General features: G+C 59.5%; 1 protein-coding gene across 2 annotated transcripts; it reads left to right on the top strand.

Moving 5' to 3' along the window:
• Positions 1 to 70: 70 nt before the first annotated feature.
• On the top strand, positions 71 to 5,942 carry LURAP1 (leucine rich adaptor protein 1). Of its 2 annotated transcripts, none has more exons than XM_026086929.1 (2): positions 71 to 215; positions 3,285 to 5,942. In XM_026086929.1, exons 1-2 carry the CDS (start codon positions 159 to 161, stop codon positions 3,993 to 3,995), a joined length of 768 nt encoding a protein of 255 aa, XP_025942714.1. In that variant the 5' UTR covers positions 71 to 158; the 3' UTR covers positions 3,996 to 5,942. The 2 variants fall into 2 exon arrangements, 1 of the variants encoding a protein (XP_025942714.1); XR_003256868.1 differs by lacking the exon at positions 71 to 215 and adding an exon at positions 2,707 to 3,191 and having other exon boundaries at positions 3,285 to 3,355.
• The last annotated feature ends 8,142 nt before the right edge of the window (positions 5,943 to 14,084 follow it).

Below are 14,084 nucleotides of genomic sequence, written 5' to 3'. Positions count from 1 at the left end.
GATGAGGCAGGATGGTTTTGCAGAGTGGGCATAGGGAAACTGAGGCCCAGAGCGGCGCAGTGCGTGGCTGTGTGTCCGAGAGCAGGGAGTCCAGGCTGGTTTCCTCCGTCCCATGCCATGTGCTAATTAATCATCCTCCTCCCCTGCAGCTGCTGCTGATGTCCGAGGTCCTGACGTGCCTGTGTGCAGGGAGCGTTGGGCTGACTTTGCGGCAGGTACAAAAGCAGTACTGTGCTGTCGAGTTCAGCAGAGCCTCCGAGTCCCTTTGCACCATGCCTGTCCGGCACGAGACAGGAATAAAAAGCAGCTGACCTATCTGAAAGGCTCTTGGTGTCCTTCCATACAACCTCGCCTTGTTGCAGGGTATTTCTAGGGGGACAACAGTAGGGTTCAGACTGGCATGAAATAGCAGCAAAGCTGCTGCCAGCTCTATCCAGCAAATGAAAAATAGGGGGTGTTTTTTCATTTGCATCCCGCCCACTGATCTCAGAGCGACTTTCGACCTCAGGGCTCGGCTCTGTCCATTGCATGCGTGACAGCAAGCAGTTGGATGTGGCAGAGAGAAATGCAATTGCTCAGACTCCAGGGAAGACGTCGGGAATTACCAGACTTCCTAGTCCAGTGTCTTCTCTGTGCCAAGGCCAAATACTTTAGCAAAACATGCAGAAAAGTCCACTGTAGGCAGTTTTAGAAATAGCTTGCCTAGAAAGGAAGTTTCTGCAGTTCAAAGCTGGCTCCTGCCCCAATTTGGGCAGTTTATAGCGCTCTCATTGCTTTTATTTTTTTAAATCTAGCTTGATGGGCCTGCGGGGGGGAGGGGGAGAGGGGGTTATTGTCAGGGTCTCTACAAATGTTTGCCCGTTTTCTTTGTGTCCTCTTAAGTGAGAGGCGTCACGTGCCAAAACTCGGGCTGGAGTTTTCCCAAGCTCCTTCCTCTGTTGGTTTTGTTGCTGTGCTAATTGTGGGACCGGAGATGGGGATCTTGGGAGACGCGTGGGTCATCAACAGGCGGGTGACTGGAAGGGCACCAGATGCTCAGGAACAGTTGCTGTGCTTAGAAATGATCCCGGGGGACTGTATGGTTTTCTTTCATATGTCAGTGCAAGGGATGAGATGAGTTTGAGAACAAGTCTGTGGGGACTTGTGGGAGCCCCAAAGGGCTGTGCTGGATGCCCGTAATCACCCTTTTGCTGCTCCCTTAGCCAACACCCGTGTTGGGTTTTTCTTCTTGCCTTTTGCGAAAGTTGGGGGGGGAAAAGGGTCAAAGAAACAATATGCACCATTTCACATGTGTTGAGGTGGAAAGTGGAAATTATCCACTTCTGGTCTGCCCTGCTGCCATCCCTGCTCAGAAGATACCAGCTTAGAACCACGCTGAAGGCTCCAGAGGAAATTTGGCCATTTCTGGCYGTCCCATCTCAGCTGATGGTTGGGGTCCGGGATATGTCCTGTGAGGAGAGGTGGAGCTGGGCTTGTTTAGCCCTGTAAGGAGGGTGCTGGCAGGGGTTGGTATTAGCTGCCTGCAGCTGCTTGAAGGAGAGGTACAAAGGTGACAGAGCTGGTGGCTGTAGCAGGGTCCCTTGTTCGTGTTGGTCAAACACCCACCACCATCCCAAGGGCTGCTCTGTGCTCCGAGAGCTTTGTAGGCTAGTGCTGCAGTTTAGAGCCTCCCAACCCAGCTGGCTGTACTGGTCCCACCGTCAGCTGCTCGCTCCCATCCCTGTTTCCCCAGGGCTCCCAGCAGTGCTTGTGGGCCTGCAGGGAGCCGGACCAGGATCTGGTCCAGGATAAAATTTAACCCATCACCTTCCCTCCTCACCCCTGCCCCCCAAAAAATGGTTTTCAGCCAGATCCATTCCCTGCCCTGGCTCATGGCAGAGCAGGTGAGTCAGCAGAGGTTGACTCGGTGCAGGGACTCGTGTGCCAAGCTGGAGGCTTGCTGCAGCTCTGCCTTTGTGTCTTGCAAGCCCTGAAACTGTCAGGGCTGGGTGCAGCTGGTCAGCCTGGTCTGTGTTTGGAGATGCCGTGTCCACAATAGTCCAGCTGAAAGGGCTCCTTGCAGCCTCTCTCACGTGTTTGAGGAGCATCCCCCAAATATCACCTTGCATTGGCTGCCCATACCTGTCCCACAGTTGATTTCTCTTCTTCTCTCTCTTTTTTCCCCTCCCTTCTTAATCCCTTTCCTGGCTACATATTTCCATCCTGTGCAGGGGAAATCCAGGGGCTTTCAGCAGCAAGTATCATACAAGCAAGAATGTTTTGGCAGGCTGGCCTTCCCGTTAGGAAAACAGATGTTTCTGCAGCAATTGAAGTATGGTGAAGAGCTTCCCCTCAGCCTTGGAGGGACAAGAATCAGCAATGCGAGTACTGTGATCTCTAAGCCCCATCTTCCCCCACACGATCTCCCCAGCTGCTGCTCCAGCCTGTGTCCAAGCAATTGCCAGGATGGATGTGTTGTGTCACCTCTGTTTTCTTTCACCTCCTGAAAAAACTGACACTTGACTGGTAGCTTTGGGAGTGATTCAGACCTCAGTCTCTAATCCTGCCGTGCCACGTGGGTACCACACTTTCCTGGCTCGRATCAGACACCTCACGTGTATGAAAAGGGGGGAAGTAAAATGCATGAAAGGGTCCAGCTGAAACAGCTCAGAGAGTTGGCCAGGGGGATTGCCYAGGCCCCGGAGGTGTTGGTAGTCCAGCAAGATCCTTACCCTTAATGATGTCCTGGTGTCTTCCTCCCTGATCCCCCTGGCCCTGCCAGCTGCTCCCCAGGGTTTCAGGGGATGCTCCGGGCTCAGATCTGGGCCCAGTGACTACAGTTATTTGCTTGCTSCAGTCCCCATAGGAGGCAGTGGCGTAAATGCCCTGGATTTTCTGGAGGGTGTTGGCTGGCCAGTGAATGCCATGTGTCACTGGTCCAAGGTGACAGTGTCCCCAGGTCTTGGGACAGGATCTCTTTGGAAAGAGGACAGATGTTTCCCTGCAGGGCATTTCCCCACCTCATGCATGGTGTTCATCAAGCAGCTTGTGATACCTGTGACCACTGCAGTGATGCTTTTACCTTGAAGCGGGGACGATGGCACTGCACCTGGGATGGCCAGCAGATTCCCAGCTCCTGACTTGCTTCTGCTCTCTGGGGCTGCCAGGGGCTCTGGCATGTTCCAGGCCGCAATGGGACCAGAGAGAGAAAGGTGTGGGCTGGGATTCGGGGCCCTCGGTCGCTGGATGGAGGGGAAAGTGGGACTGGTTCCTCCTGACCTGCATGCTCTTCATTTCCCTGCCAGGCCTACCTGACAGCCGTCGATGTGAAAATCCTGCAGCAGCTGGCGGTGGTGAACGAGGGCATCGAGGCATTGAAATGGCTGCTGGAGGAGAAGAGCACGCTGACCAGCCGCTGCAGCAGCCTCACCAGCAGCCAGTACAGCCTGGTGGAGAGCCAGGAGGCGTCACGGCGGGGCAGCTGGGACAGCGTGCAGGACCCCAATGACAAGCTGGACAGCATCTCCATTGGCAGCTACCTGGACACGCTGGCTGATGACATGGATGAGTATTCCCAGAACGCTGCCGATCCTGCCGCAGCATCCGCACCAGGCAGAGTCCTGGCCAGGGCAGAGCAGGACTGGGCCAGGATTGACCACGACAGGGGCTTATCTGCAAAGCAGGAGAAGGGCAAAGCGGAGCATGAATGGCCCCACGCGGACCACTTGCCTGCTGGGCTGCCCCAGGATTGGAGCTGCCCAGACCAGCAGCGGTTTGCTAAGGAGCCCCAAGTGGCCAATGGCCATTTGGGCAAGCAGCCCTCCTCTCTGGAACCAGGCAAAGACACCAAACTGCCATCAGGAGCTGGGGAAAGGATGGGGAAGGGGAACCCAGGTGGGAAGACTCGGAAGGCTGAAGCTGACTTTGAGAACTGCAAACTCAACAGCAAAGTGCACCTGGAATATGATGCTCACTGGCGCTGGCTCCAGTCTCAGGATGATGTGACGTTCTTGTAGCCCGTGGCTTCACATTCCCAGTTCAGCTCTGCCAACCATCTGCTCTGCTTCATGTGTTTCTGCTTGGGAGAGTGGTATGGCTAGGGAGAGGGAGGCGGTCTGGCTTGGCTGTGTCATGCTGTCCCTCTGATCCCCCCCGGCAGGGTCTGGTGATACAGCACTAGGGGCTTGGGGTGGGGTGCCCACCCCATGGCAAATTTCCTGGGAAAGGCAGAGCAAGGTGGGTCCCCATAAGTTTAATCCTTTGCTACAGGGTGATGCTTGCAGGTGGCTGGTCCCATGAAGGGACCTGGTGGCCCACTGTCCTTGAAGAGGGACATTTTGCTTGAGCTGAAAGTGAGGGGTTGGTGGGGGGCACCTGGGGCAGCAGGACTCCTGGGTTCTCTCCCTGGCTCTGCGTCAGCCCTCTTCCTCAGCCTCTCATTTGCAAAAACTGGGGACCCGTCCCCAAATCTACCACCCAGACAGGACAGGAGATGCTCCCACACATCCACAGCTTGGTGGCACCAGCATGCTTGGTGTGAGTCGTGGGGCAGGACTGTGAGCAGAGAAGTCTGAGTGTGTCCATGGGACAGGCTCATTTCCAACATTCCTTTTAAGGCCAGTGTCTAGCTAGGGTGATTACATGTGAGAATAGCAGAGCACTTGGTGGGAGATGGAGATCCAGTTTTCCTCTTTTGTTTCTGGACTGTCTCCCACCTTGTGACCAAATCATGAGGAAACCCCAGTTGAGCGGTGCTGGTCTTGATGAAGTGGAAGTGTACAAACAGCCTGGCAGAGTCTGTGGGGTTCAAACTACTGTTAAAAGTCTCGTGCTTTCCCCTGATGCAGCATGATGAAGGTGATGGCCAGGATTCTCCATCTCTGTGATGAATGGTGGTGGGTCTCTGCAGCCAGCCAGCAACTAGAAACATGAGGTTCCACTGCAGGAGTGGATTTGCAATGTCCCTGCTCTAGAGACAGCTCTGTCCTTTTAGCCTTGTCTTCTTCCTGTGCCTTTTACCATCCACACACTACACTTCCCAGCCCACCCTCTTGCTGGCTTTTAGAGCATGGCTTACAGCTGCAGCTGTGTGTTAGCTTGGCAGAAAGCGCTCCCTGTAAACAAGGATGCAGGGAAGGACCTTGGCATCCTGCAGCCTCCACTTCGAGGAGAGGGGCTCTTCCACCTCCACAGCAGTAGGGAGACAAGCCTGGAGTGTCCCAGCTTTACTACCTGTGGGTGCATCTGCTCCTGGCTGAGTGCAGAGATGGCCTTTTTTGGGGCTTAGTGCCATTCTTCCCCTCTGTCCGTGAATCCCAGCCTGACTTTCCTTGTTGGGGTGCTGGAAGTTGGGATTATATCTCCTGAAGTCCCTGGGAAACCAAGAGAGGGGGGAAGATGTGAATATTTCTAGAGCAGAGGTGGTGTGGGCTGGACATGGTTAGGAAGGCAGTTGGGTGCGTGCTGTCAACCTTGTACCTCTGAAGCAGCACTTTCAGTGGGGCTCCCTTCCTTGCTGAGACTTGTGAACACCGTCCTTTCCCAGAGCAGCAGGGAAGATCCTCAGGGCTCTCCTGGGTGGACATGGAGAGGTTTTTGCATTCGTGGATAAGAGCAGGACAAAACTCAAATTTTTGGAGGTGGCATCTGTAAAGGTCCTGGGGGAATCCCAGCAAACCAGAGCTGGGCTGCCCTGCACAAGCATGTCCCATCTGCCTGCTTGAGAAGCCATGCTTGGCTTGCGATCACCTGTGAGCACCTTATAGCTTCCTGTGTAGGCAGCTATGCTGCTGCCAGCTGAGCCGCTACGTCCCTCGAGGCTGCCTGTCCCCGGCTTTCCTTTAGCCCTGCATGCAATGAATCGGCTGTGGGTCCTGGGGGAGATGGGGTAAGTCCTCTGACGCTGCTGAAAACCATTGTCGACAAAAATAGCTGGCTTAATAAATGGTAGCGTGTCTGCAAGGCCCCGCTGTTGGTGCTTTGCTGAGCACACGGGGAAGGGGAGAGGTTCCTACCACGGCCGTCCTGCTTAGAAATGGCTCTGCAGCCGCTGGGAGCAAGTGCGACTGAGCAGCTCGGAGCTATGCAGACAGGGCGGGTTAGCCCCAGTCCTGAAGCAGGCACAGATCTTGGGTCTAGGGATGTCCCCTCACCACGACGACACCTGCCATGAGGGACTGTTCCTGGAGCAGCCGGGCACCTGAGCAGGTCTGCTGGGGGAGTGGTGGGGAGGATGCTGGCGAGATTGAATCTCCTTGAGATCGGGCGTGTTGAGCTAGGCAGAACTGTGTCCCCAGGACCGGTAACTACTTCCCCCCCCATGCTTCCCTCCAGGAGGTTTTGGTTGTCTCCAGCTCCCTCCTGTTGCTTTTTCCCTTCGTGTGCACTGCCGTTGCAGCCATGCGTTGTGCTGGCAGGACTGGATACCCCCTCCCAGGAACACCTCCCTTCCCACTGGCTACACCTGATGCGGCGACAAGGAGGTTTTTTTCTCCCTGCTCTGACGCATCTCAGCGTCCCAAGGGATCCCCATCTCATTTGGCCTTCTTGCTCCACATTTGCTTTCTGCACAGTCCTAGCCAGCCCCCTTGGGTGCACGGCAGGGATTTCTCCAGCCCAGTGCAGAGAAGGAGCAGTCGCAGCTCTGTTTTGAGGGTATTGGGAGGCTGATTCAATCCTGGCCTGGCTACTGGGGTGGGTCCTTTAAAACCACTGAAGCTGTTGCTCATGAAAACATCAGCCTTTCCAAAGCAAACGCAAGCTTCTTCCCCAGCCCTGCTGTCCCGGCCGCAGCATCCGTTTAGGCTCCCAGCTTTGAAACCATGAGCTTTTGCAGATGGGGAGGCAGATGCTGGAGCCAGCAGGGCTGTGCAGGATTTCCCTGTTTTCTGCTGGGATTAGGTAAAAAAAAAAAAAAAGAAGAAAAGCCTAGAAACAAAACACCCAGCCTGTTTCTGTTCCAAATCCTAAACCGCGGCGACTGGACAGCTTTGCACATCACTGAAAGGCCAGGCAGCGTGGCACGCTGGGGTTGCTCTTTGCAGCCCAGGGCCGGGAGGAGAAATGTCATGCAAAGGAGTCGGGGTTCGGCTCCTGCCGTTGCCATAGCCTTTGCCGGTGAGCACCAGTGGGCTGCTCAACCCTGTCCACCCTGGGGCACTGCTATATCTGCCTCCGCTGAGCACAGAAGCATCCGTGTCTCCCACGCGCAGCTCCCCAGCTAAGGAAATAGGGCGAATGTATTGGCGCTACCCAGCACGGCACGACTGAGCGTTTGGGACGAGGCTGGGAACGGTGCTGGGGGTTACGTGGGGATGGCTCTTTACCCGTGCGCTCTCCCCTCCATCAGACGGCTCCATGGGGCACCTGACTGTGGATAACCCCACTGAACCTTCGCTGGGACTCTCCCAGCAGCCGTCCCGGCAGGCAGGAGCTCGGCCCAGGGCTCGTCCCGTGGTGGTTAGTCCCTGAAGCACGCCCTGGCCTGGAGAGACATTGAGCCAAATGGGAGCTAGCCCTTCAGCAAGGTCATTTCTGCCCCCTCGGACATCTCCTGGAGACATCAGCTGTCTCAGTAATATCTCCGGTCCTGTCTCACCAGCCCTGGGACTCTTCAGCCTGTCCCTGCTGCAAGAGCCTAAAGTGCCCACAGCCCCCAGATCTGGGTATCCACCAAAATCCAGCCCTTGGAGCCCGCGGGGTGGCCGAGCTCTCCCTCGGGCTCTCCCAGCTGCTCCCTGCCCCGTCTCTGGGATGGAAGGGCGGCTCCACCTCAGGTTTTCTTCGGCAGCCTGGATCCCTGCCATGCGCAGAGCCGGCTTGTCCCCAGCCTTCCCCGGGGAAATGCCCTGGGAGCATCTGTCTCGCTGCCAGCGGGGCGGTTTGGCGCAGCAATGGGTTGAGAGCACCCGTGGGTGGGAAACAGCCCGGAGCTGGATCCACAGCCTCCCCCCGCGCCGCTCCCGGGGAAGAGCCTGTTCCCCTGCTCCCTCCTGCTGCCCTTGGTCTGTTATTGGGCTCTATCAGGTAAGAAAACAAGCTGATAAAACAAGCCAGGCGGGCTCCGAGCCGCTGCCAGAAAACGCCCACCTCGGTTATAATAAAAGCACCAGCAAGCTAATATTTTTTTTAGATATACACAGAGATTAGGCTTTCTTAACAAGGCACTAAACCACTTTAATAACTAGCAGCGGGAGCTGTTTAAAAGTCCTCTGGGCTCTCGCCTTCCTCTGTGCCATGCAGCTCCACAAGGGCCCGTCCCTGAAGCAACGCAGCCATTTAAGCAATTCARAGCAGTTCCTTGCATGGAGGCTGGGTGAAAAATAACCTTTTCCGAGCCTCCTGGGAGGGCGGGAGCCCGGCGCCGGCTCCGCAATGTGCATCCAGGCGCGGCATCTGCAATGTGCATCCAGGCCCTGGCTCTGAGGGTCGGAGGGGGAGATGGTGTCTAGCCGGTCTCCGAAACGGCAGGGCTCTTGGGCTGGCAGGGCTCAGGGAGACCCTCCACCGTGGTGCCCAACCTCTCCGGCACGTGGGAAGAGACACGGGCGCTGCCGAGCGGCTGCAGGTGGCACCTGGCTGGACCTCAATATCTGGGTCCTGATGGGCTCCTGGGGCAGGAGCCAAAGGGGCAGGGGGTGGTGAAAGGGGTGCAAAGCCACCGCCGCTCGGTGGCCGGTTTCCAGGCCTGCTGTGGGTTGCCGTCCCCCATGCCACCCCCCCGGCGACGTGGGGACCCTCTCCTCATATGTCCCCCAGGTGCGTGTCCTCCCGCACTAGGTCTGTGCCGCGCACACATGCACATACACATGCACATGCACACGCACATGGTAGCGTGGCCATGTGCCGGGCACGGCTGCCTGCCCGCCTCTGTCTCCCTCCGCAAATCCCGCATCAGCCCTGGGGAGGCTGATGGGGGACAGGTCCCATCTCCCCACCCCGATTTCCGCAATCCACCCTGCAAGCTCAGGGCCTCTGTGTGCAGACACGGCAGCTTTGCACAACCAAGCTGCTGGTGCCGGATCCGGCGCCCAGCCCTCCTCCCTGCCCCACTCCGGGCTGCAGGACGACGTGCCCCATTGCCCCTTGCACTGCACCTGGCATGCCCCGTGCTGGGCAGCATCGCTCTGGGATCAGCTGCTGGGAGGAAAACCCTGTCCGAGTGTTAGGGCCTCTTGGGGCTGCTCTAAAATACCCCAGTACCTCTGGGTACGTGGGAAGGGGAAGGAGCCAGCTGCGTGGGATGTGCAAGCACCAGCTTGTCTCGAACCGCCCCGGCGCGGTCCTGCCTCTGGCACCTGGTGCTTGATGATATGAAGATGCAAAGGTGCAGATGAAGCAAGTCTGAATGGGTTGATGTAGCCCTGCTCCGGTTCCCTTTGCTGAGCAGTGGCTGCGATGTGGGGTGGCCTGCCTGAAAATTAAGCCCCTAAAAAAAGATTCAGCCAGATCAGTGAGCTGAACTGACCCAGCGCACCGCGCTGTGCCGTGGGGGAGCGTGTGCTGGGGTGCTCCAGGAAGACGCTGGGACCTGGGCAGTCCTGGCATGGATCAGCAGAGGATGCCGTGGAGCTGCATTCACGAAACACGGGGAAACGGCGTTTCCCGGGGCTGCCCCAGCCCCTGCAGGGAGCAGGGAGCCCGCGTGGCACGGCACGTTTCACCCGAGGTGGATAACACCGGGGTGCTGCCGGTCCCCATCCCGTCCCGTCCCGTCCCGTCCCGTCCCCGCCGGGGCTGGCTGCGCTCCCAGCCTGCCTCCTTATCTCGCTCTCCTCCCACAGCGAGTCTGGCTCGGCTCGGGAGTGCGTCCTGCAAACAGCCGAGACCTCGGCTGCAGAGGCCCCGCGTCTTCCCCAAAAGCCTTGCTGCTGGCCTSAGCGGCAGATCCTCTCCCCGTGCACGGTGCGTGCTCAGTGCCCCCGAGCCCAGCCTCTCGCCGCGTGTGACCCGTGCTGCGAGCCGAGGGCCAGGGCTCTTCTGGCTCCCCTGCCGCAGGCACGGTGCAGCACCCTGACACATCGGGGCGGGAAGGGCTGATTACGCCCCCAAGCCCTGCCCACAGCCCCACTGTGTTTTGGCAGCTGGGATGGTCTGCAAGGTAAGGTTGAGATTGGTCCCTGTCCGAGTAAAGAGGTGATCCCCCAGGAGAAGCCCACAACGCCAATCCTGCATCCCAGTTTGGGTGCAGCATCTCCGGTCCTGTGTCGCTGCGCGGCTGGGAAAGCCTTTGCGTCCTCGGTGCGACACCAGGCTGAGGTGGCGATGCGTCCCTGACCTTGGCCCAGATGTTCCAGGAGGATGTTCCTGGCCCTGGGGACTGAGTTTGGTCCGGGCTGCTAGGACACCCTGGGAGCCAGGCTGGGACTGTGGGCCTGGTCTGACACGCACCATCTCCCCCAGCCCAGCTGTTTGCTGTGCGGCGGCCAGGTTCCCAAAATATGGCGTTAAAACCAACCCAGTGGAGAGTTCTTCTATGCTTCCTGGGTTTCCAGCCTTGGAGGAGCCCCGTTTCCAATTTTTCCTTCCTGCTGCTACTTTTAACTGGAAACAAGACAACTCAGCTAATCCCAGGCCTCCGGGAACTGGGACTTCGAGAGAAACCCACTGCACAGTGAAACCCACGCCGAACTCACTGGCTTTTGTCCAACCCTTGCCTCTGACCCCGGCACACCAGTGAGACTTTTCCCGAACGATTTTTTGCATCAGCCTGTCGGGAGCACGCCCTGGACAAGCCAGGGTCTGTGGGGTCCTGGGGCGGCTGGCCTGTGCTGCGGGGAAGGAGGGGACAGACGGCGCTTGGCCGGGCTCCAGCTCCTTGCAGCTCGGAGGTAAACTTAGCTATCAAATCGTGAGCTCCAGCACGGCCCGGATCCACTCAAAGCAGGAGCTACTGCCCGACCTCGGCACRGACGTGTGACCCCAGGAGGGACTGCGGCTTTGGAGCGGTGAACGCCGGCTGCGACGAGCCTGGCGGGGATGGGAATTGCGGCCCCAGCCCAGGCGGGCAGCAAAGAGCCGAAGGACGGAGGGGAAGCAGAGCCGGGCTGGGGCTGGGCTGAGCTCGTGGGGCCGTGCAGAGCCAGCGTCCTGCGACAGCCATGCCGGGCTGCGAGCAAGCTGGGCATTGCCGTGTGAGCCTGCCCGCGGCTCTGCGACGGTGCTGGGTGGTTGTGGAGAAGGGGTGGGAACGGGGGGGGGAGTAGTGTTGCAAACAACCGGGGGACAGAAGAGTTGCTGTCCTCCCTCGAGAAACAAAATGTTTGCAAGCCAGCTGTCTGTCTGACCCCACTTCTCCTTTGGCCGGGTTCAGCTGCATTTGGCAGAGAGTTAGATGTCTCCAAGGCAGGAAATTCCTACAGGTTTCGTGCAAAGAGGCAGCCAAGGCGAAGGGAGAGATGCTGGTGGGTGTCCAGCCTCCGAGGAAAGGGCTGCAGCATGTGCTCAACCCCTATTACACATCAGAGAATCCACACTGGGCAGGCGATGCTGCAGCTGCCCCAGAGCGGCTCAGGCACCAAGCGGGAGTCTCCGCGTCGCCTCCCACCTCCTCCCGTCTGGGGTTTTGCCTGGGCGTCCCCCAAGCTCGCCCCTTTTGGGGTCGGCGGCTGAGGGAATCGCGGCCGGGGGGCGGCAAACACAGGAGACGACGCTGGAGCGCAAGTGGGGAGCAAAGTCCGAGCGTGTGCGAGCCGGCCCGGGGCGATGGGGGCTCCTGCCGCGCAGCTCCCAGCGCCTCTCCTCCCCTCGGGGTCCAGCCGGCTCCGGGGGCTCCCGGAGCAGCACCTCCGCCCTGCCAGGGCCGGGCTTCTCCAGCTGGCTCGGCGCCTCCGCTGCGCCGTTCCCRGCGAGCCCCGGCTGCAGGCGGCCGGGCAGGCCTTCGCCTGGGGGATGAATCCTGGCTGCAGAGCTCCCAGGGCTCCGGGGCAGGGCTGGCATCCGGGCAGGGATCGCTTCCCCGCCTGCGAGCCGCTTCGTCCCGCCGGGGCCGCTCGGTGCTGGCCGGGAGTGGTGCTGCGGCTGTGCCCTTTCGCCGCCCCGCGTGCCGCTTTCTCTGTCCCCGTCCCGTGCCCATGCCCGCCCGCYGCCTGCCTGTTGCTTGACGATGTGCCCCCAGTTCCCACGCGGGCTGGGACTTGGGGACGTCCCCAAGCACGCGGGACCCCCGCGCCGGCCGCCCCTGCCTGCCGCCGGCCCAGCTTGCATCGCCGGTGGGGAGGGGAGGAGAAATCTGAATTGCTCTTCTGAGAAATKAATCTGCTTTTATCGTCTTAGCACAGCCTGACCCAAAAGAACCCCCCCTCCCTTTTTTTCATGGGGAATTTAAAGGGGAAATTACAGCAAACGCATTAAGACAAGGCTGTGGGAGAAGGCAGCCAGGTCCTCGCCTGGGCTAGATCGGTGCAAGCAGTGGAGCCGGGCAGTTTATGGCAGGATTCCCCGTGCTGCCGTCTCCTGTTATCCCCATGTCTGGTAGCAGGTCAGCTTCGCCCAAAGACCCCGGTCCAGGGGGCAGGAGAAAAGGTAATTTTCCCTTGTGGGCAGTAAGACCACCAGATCTCAGACAGGGGAATCTCRGCKGGGGAGAGGGAAGAGCTGAGCTGCYGAGGAGAGAAACGGCCCCGTGTTTCCCGCGGGGCAGCGGCAGGGCTGGGGCCCGCGGCGCAGCACCCTCAGCTGTGGCGCGGGAAAGYGCGGCGTGAAGGCGGCACTGCCGGCTGACCGCGAGGTCCTTCCTGCCACCGCCTCCACCCTCCCTTCCCGCTTTCCACCCCAAAATACCCCAGCAGTTAGGGGCCGGTGGCCAATCTGGATGGGACTCACCAAGTGGGAGAMAATAAAAAGCAGCAGCCCGGCTGGTTAAAAGAAATCAGCCACCCCCAAGACCGAAGTGACCCCAACAGCAAGCTCCGGTCTCGGGAGGTATATCCAGGTGTGCAATGTGGAGCTTTAAAGCTCATGGGCTGCCCTGGAAAGGGCTCGGCTGCCGGGGCGGACGGGGCTGCTGCGGGGCCAGGCGCGCTCTGCCCCTTCCCAGCTCGCTGCGTGCCTCAGTTTCCCTGCTGTTACAAGGGGGTTGTAAAGGAAAGCAGAGGGCAGCCTCTGCCAGCCGCTCCTGCCCTCGGGGGCTTTCTCAGAGCGCTCGGTTGTGCTGCAGGCCTGGCCGCAGCTGCACCAGTCGGGCAAAGCCGCAGAGGCCGGGCTGGCCTGGCCCCGACGGCCGTGCGCGCGGCAGCTGGTTGCCAGCGCTGACCGGCAGCGGCTGCGCCGGTGTGCAGACACGGTGAGGAAACAGCAAGTCCTCCCCCAAACAGGGGGTTGACATTCCGGTTATGGATCTCTGCAGGTCTCTCTCTGTCCTTCCCCACAAACTTTCCAGCTCTCTGGCTGATTTCAGCCCCTGTTGGCAGAGGGAGAGGTCTCAGCGTGGTGGGAGTTCCCAGGTTACGCTTCCTATGGGCTTTCTGGGATGAGGAAGCTGGCTTAAGGAAAGAGACACCACCAGCATCCCCTCCCGACAGCGAGGCTGAGGCTCGCGCTCAGCCTTTCGAGCAGACGTCAGAGAATCCCCWCCTGCTCACCCCTGAGACACGGGGCTCCCCGGAGGTGGCCTCGTTGCTTGCAGGGGACATCGTGGCCGTGTCCCCGGCCGACCTGTCCAGCCATGCTCCCCCCGGCTGCTCTCGCACCCCCAGCGCAGCGCTGAGGCCAGGAGAGGACACGCGATGCTGGTTGGGGGAAGGTACGGCCCTCGAATGCCGTCTGCAAAGGGGGTTTGAGCCCAGAAACGGCTTCAGTGGGATCTGAGTCCCTGGARAGGGGTGATGCTGGAAACCCCAGTGTCTCGGGCGCCTCAGGTTCAAGGCCATTTTTGGGTAGCGGATCCCATTTAGCCCTGGGCCTCCAGGAAGGTGGGAGCAAGCGGTGTGAGCTGGGTGGATTACGGCTGCTATAAAAAGCCCCGGCTCCTCTCGCCTGTCCTTCCCTAAGGCGCTTAGGGGAGGAAAGAGGGGCTTAAGGAGCAATCTCCTGCACTGAAGGAGCCCCGAGCGTGGCCGTGGGACGCCCTGCGTCTTCAGGCCCTTTCCGCCGCAGCGAGCCCTCTC

The sequence above is a fragment of the Apteryx rowi genome, unplaced genomic scaffold (assembly GCF_003343035.1).
Source record: "Apteryx rowi isolate R43461 unplaced genomic scaffold, aptRow1 scaffold_7, whole genome shotgun sequence".
In the NCBI taxonomy this organism is placed as follows: Eukaryota; Metazoa; Chordata; class Aves; order Apterygiformes; family Apterygidae; genus Apteryx; species Apteryx rowi.
Note: the sequence above shows the minus strand (reverse complement) of the source record. Positions and strands in the feature narration are given on the sequence as shown.

What these genes read in the sequence shown, in the direction of transcription:
- LURAP1 (XM_026086929.1), top strand. Translation starts at nt 159, where the DNA reads ATGTCCGAGGTCCTGACGTGCCTGTGTGCAGGGAGCGTTGGGCTGACT. An exon ending in TTGGGCTGACTTTGCGGCAG is followed by an intron (nt 216 to 3,284) that starts GTACAAAAGCAG and finishes TTTCCCTGCCAG; the next exon opens with GCCTACCTGACAGCCGTCGA.